Raw genomic sequence first — 4,189 nt, 5'->3', positions numbered from 1 at the left:
CTGCGAGAAACAATCCGGAGCCACGTATATGGTCTCACATTGTTACACTGGTCTGACATTGTTCATTCATTTACCTATTACTGGACTGACTTTGTATGGAAGCGGAATATATATATATATATATATATATATATATATATATATATATATATATATATATATATATATATATATATATATATATATATATATATAGTAAACTCTTAAATATTGAGGAAATCTGCAAGAAAGACTCTAATGAGTATCAATTGTTTCGCCGAACGTTTTCGCCAAAGAGAATTAATTTGGCTTCTTCAGGGCAGAAAGAGAAGAAATTATAATTAGCTACCATATATTACCTATTAAAAAACACTGGAGATCTTACCGTAACTTAGAATTGTAGAGTTAGGATGTTAAAAAAAAAATTAGCTTGTAACAACATAGTGGTTTTTTTGTTACTGTTAGAAAAAAGTTACTGTTAGAAATGTATGGTAGCTGTGAGCTTGAGACGCAGAAGTGTACCCAAGGGTAACCGAAAAAACCCAATGCAACTACATTTTGAAGGAATTAATTCTTTGAGTTGTCGGCAGTAACTAAATTTTTGATCGTTAAAAAGTTCACATGTGAGGTTCTGTTTTACCAGAACGCATGCGCTGACATGTCAAAGTAGTTCTTGTGATTCTTTATAATGTCGTTAAGGTTCATTGGTGTAACAAGATGAAATTAATTACCAGTTTAGGGTAATATTATTATTTCAGATTTTTTTTATTAAAAAATTGTTTTATATATTATATTGTTCATGTGATGTTATTATAATATCTTATTGAGATGTATAGAAGAAAAGCAAGGGAATGTTATCTTTTTTTTTAAATTAATGAAAATTATTATTTAAGTAGGTTAGTTATTAATGGATAAATCAGTCAAGTTAGTTCTCTGTGATGTTACACTTTTCTTGGTATCGGATTTAAGTAAGAAGTGGTATATATTGCTTAGATTCTTAATGTCACTCTTAACATTGATGGAAAAATCGTTAAGGAAAATATATGACATTTCAATGAACTCTCTTTTCGATTTATTGTTCTCGCGGTGGAGAATTGTAGTGTTATTATAGTCCATGAGATGATCAGTGGAATGTACATGTTTGGCTAAAGCACAACGGTCTGGGTGAAGTCGAGAATCACTTTTGTGTAGTGTGATACGTGATTTCAACAATTGAGTGGTTTGGCCGATGTAAGAATTGTTGCAAGAGAGGCATGGAATGTTGTAGACAATGTTACTAAGCATATCTATAGGTGTCTTATCTTTGATCTTAGAATAAAGATTATTAATTGTTAGGGCTGATCTACAAGCCACATTAAGTTTAATATTGTTATTGTTATTACCAAAGCTATTTTTTTCAACACTTTTCAGAATCCTTGTTAACCCCGGAGTGATATCACTGAAGTATGGTAATGAAAAATATTTGTTTATAGGAGTATCCGAGACTGGGTTCCCACTTAAGACATCAGGATCAGCATTGTTAGTCGCGAAGGAAGGTGAAGTACCCTCGTTTTGGACAGTGTTAAACAAAATCTTATTTACTAATGGTGTTGGATAGGCATTTGAAATGAAAAGTTTCTGTAGGATTTGTAGGTTTTTTGTATGAAAAGAAGGATCTGATAGTTTTATTACTCTATTTTTCATCTGTTTGACTAAATTGACTTTGGTAGAATTATTATGGTAAGAGTGGTAGTTAAGGTATCTATCAGAATGGGTCGGTTTTTGATACCAATCTATTTTAATGTTGTTATTTTCCCTGATCATCCTTATGTCGAGAAAAGGGACGGACCAATTACCATCTTCCCTCTCTATAGTGAACTGGATGTAGGGGTCATAACTATTGAAGGTGTTTAATAGTTCATCTACCTTGTCATTGGGTATAGCCAAGATGATATCATCAACATATTTTTTAATGAATGGAATTTGAAAGGATAATAAAGGAATGACAGAGTCTAACACATAATCCATAACGTAAGTTGCAATTATAGGAGAAATCTTTGCTCCCATAGGGGCACCGAAAGTTTGTTGATAGAATTTTCCATTAAATGAGAAGTATGTGTTATTAAAGAGAAATTCGACGATGCTGATGAATCTGTCATAAGACATGGAACAACAACCTCTAATACGGTCCCAATTGACCTCTATTGATGTCAAACAAATTCCTAGATGAACGTTGCTGAATAAGGATACAACGTCAAGGCTAACGAGGACATAATTTGATGGTAGTATGTAACCATTATATTTATTTACCATGTCAAAAGAATCTTTAATGTAATACTGAATTTCATAATCATATGCATTAGTAAGGATGTCTGTAACAAAAGCTGATATATTTTCAGTGGGAGTTCCAATGGAAGCTACTATGGGACGAACGTTATGGATTATGTGTTAGACTCTGTCATTCCTTTATTATCATTTCAAATTCCATTCATTAAAAAATATGTTGGTGATATCATCTTGGCTATACCCAATGACAAGGTAGATGAACTATTAAACACCTTCAATAGTTATGACCCCTACATCCAGTTCACCATAGAGAGGGAAGATGGTAATTGGTCCGTCCCCTTTCTCGACATAAGGATGATCAGGGAAAATAACAACATTAAAATAGATTGGTATCAAAAACCGACCCATTCTGGTAGATACCTTAACTACCACTCTTACCATAATAATTCTACCAAAGTCAATTTAGTCAAACAGATGAAAAATAGAGTAATAAAACTATCAGATCCTTCTTTTCATACAAAAAACCTACAAATCCTACAGAAACTTTTCATTTCAAATGCCTATCCAACACCATTAGTAAATAAGATTTTGTTTAACACTGTCCAAAACGAGGGTACTTCACCTTCCTTCGCGACTAACAATGCTGATCCTGATGTCTTAAGTGGGAACCCAGTCTCGGATACTCCTATAAACAAATATTTTTCATTACCATACTTCAGTGATATCACTCCGGGGTTAACAAGGATTCTGAAAAGTGTTGAAAATAGCTTTGGTAATAACAATAACAATATTAAACTTAATGTGGCTTGTAGATCAGCCCTAACAATTAATAATCTTTATTCTAAGATCAAAGATAAGACACCTATAGATATGCTTAGTAACATTGTCTACAACATTCCATGCCACTCTTGCAACAATTCTTACATCGGCCAAACCACTCAATTATTGAAATCACGTATCACACTACACAAAAGTGATTCTCGACTTCACCCAGACCGTTGTGCTTTAGCCAAACATGTACATTCCACTGGTCATCTCATGAACTATAATAACACTACAATTCTCCACCGCGAGAACAATAAATCGAAAAGAGAGTTCATTGAAATGTCATATATTTTCCTTAACGATTTTTCCATCAATGTTAAGAGTAACATTAAGAATCTAAGCAATATATACCACTTCTTACTTAAATCCGATACCAAGAAAAGTGTAACATCACAGAGAACTAACTTGACTGATTTATCCATTAATAACTAACCTACTTAAATAATAATTTTCATTAATTTAAAAAAAAGATAACATTCCCTTGCTTTTCTTCTATACATCTCAATAAGATATTAGAATAACATCACATGAACAATATAATATATAAAACAATTTTTTAATAAGAAAAATCTGAAATAATAATATTACCCTAAACTGGTAATTAATTTCATCTTGTTACACCAATGAACCTTAACGACATTATAAAGAATCATAAGAACTACTTTGACATGTCAACGCATGCGTTCTGGTAAAACAGAACCTCACATGTGAACTTTTTAACGATCAAAAATTTAGTTACTGCCGACAACTCAAAGAATTAATTCCTTCAAAATGTAGTTGCATTGGGTTTTTTCGGTTACCCTTGGGTACACTTCTGCGTCTCAAGTTCACAGCTACCATACATTTCTAACAGTAACTTTTTTCTAACAGTAACAAAAAAACCACTATGTTGTTACTAGCTAATTTTTTTTAACATCCTAACTCTACAATTCTAAGTTACGGTAAGATCTCCAGTGTTTTTTAATAGGTAATATATGGTAGCTAATTATAATTTCTTCTCTTTCAGCCCTGAAGAAGCCAAATTAATTCTCTTTGGCGAAAACGTTCGGCGAAACAATTGATACTCATTAGAGTCTTTCTTGCAGATTTCCCCAATATTTAAGAGTTTACTATTTAACTT

General features: G+C 32.2%; 1 protein-coding gene across 1 annotated transcript; it reads left to right on the top strand.

Annotated features, from left to right (window-relative positions):
* The first annotated feature begins 2,394 nt into the window (after positions 1-2,394).
* LOC126889452 (uncharacterized) lies at positions 2,395-3,501 on the top strand. The gene has a single exon (XM_050657766.1). It carries the CDS (start codon positions 2,395-2,397, stop codon positions 3,499-3,501), a length of 1,107 nt encoding a protein of 368 aa, XP_050513723.1.
* Positions 3,502-4,189: the final 688 nt, after the last annotated feature.

Source organism: Diabrotica virgifera, chromosome 8 (assembly GCF_917563875.1).
Source record: "Diabrotica virgifera virgifera chromosome 8, PGI_DIABVI_V3a".
Lineage (NCBI taxonomy): Eukaryota > Metazoa > Arthropoda > Insecta > Coleoptera > Chrysomelidae > Diabrotica > Diabrotica virgifera.
The sequence above is the reverse complement of the archived record's forward strand: the minus strand, read 5'-3'. Positions and strand labels throughout refer to the sequence as shown.

Coding starts and splice junctions, on each gene's coding strand:
- LOC126889452 (XM_050657766.1), top strand. CDS start 2,395: ATGGATTATGTGTTAGACTCTGTCATTCCTTTATTATCATTTCAAATT.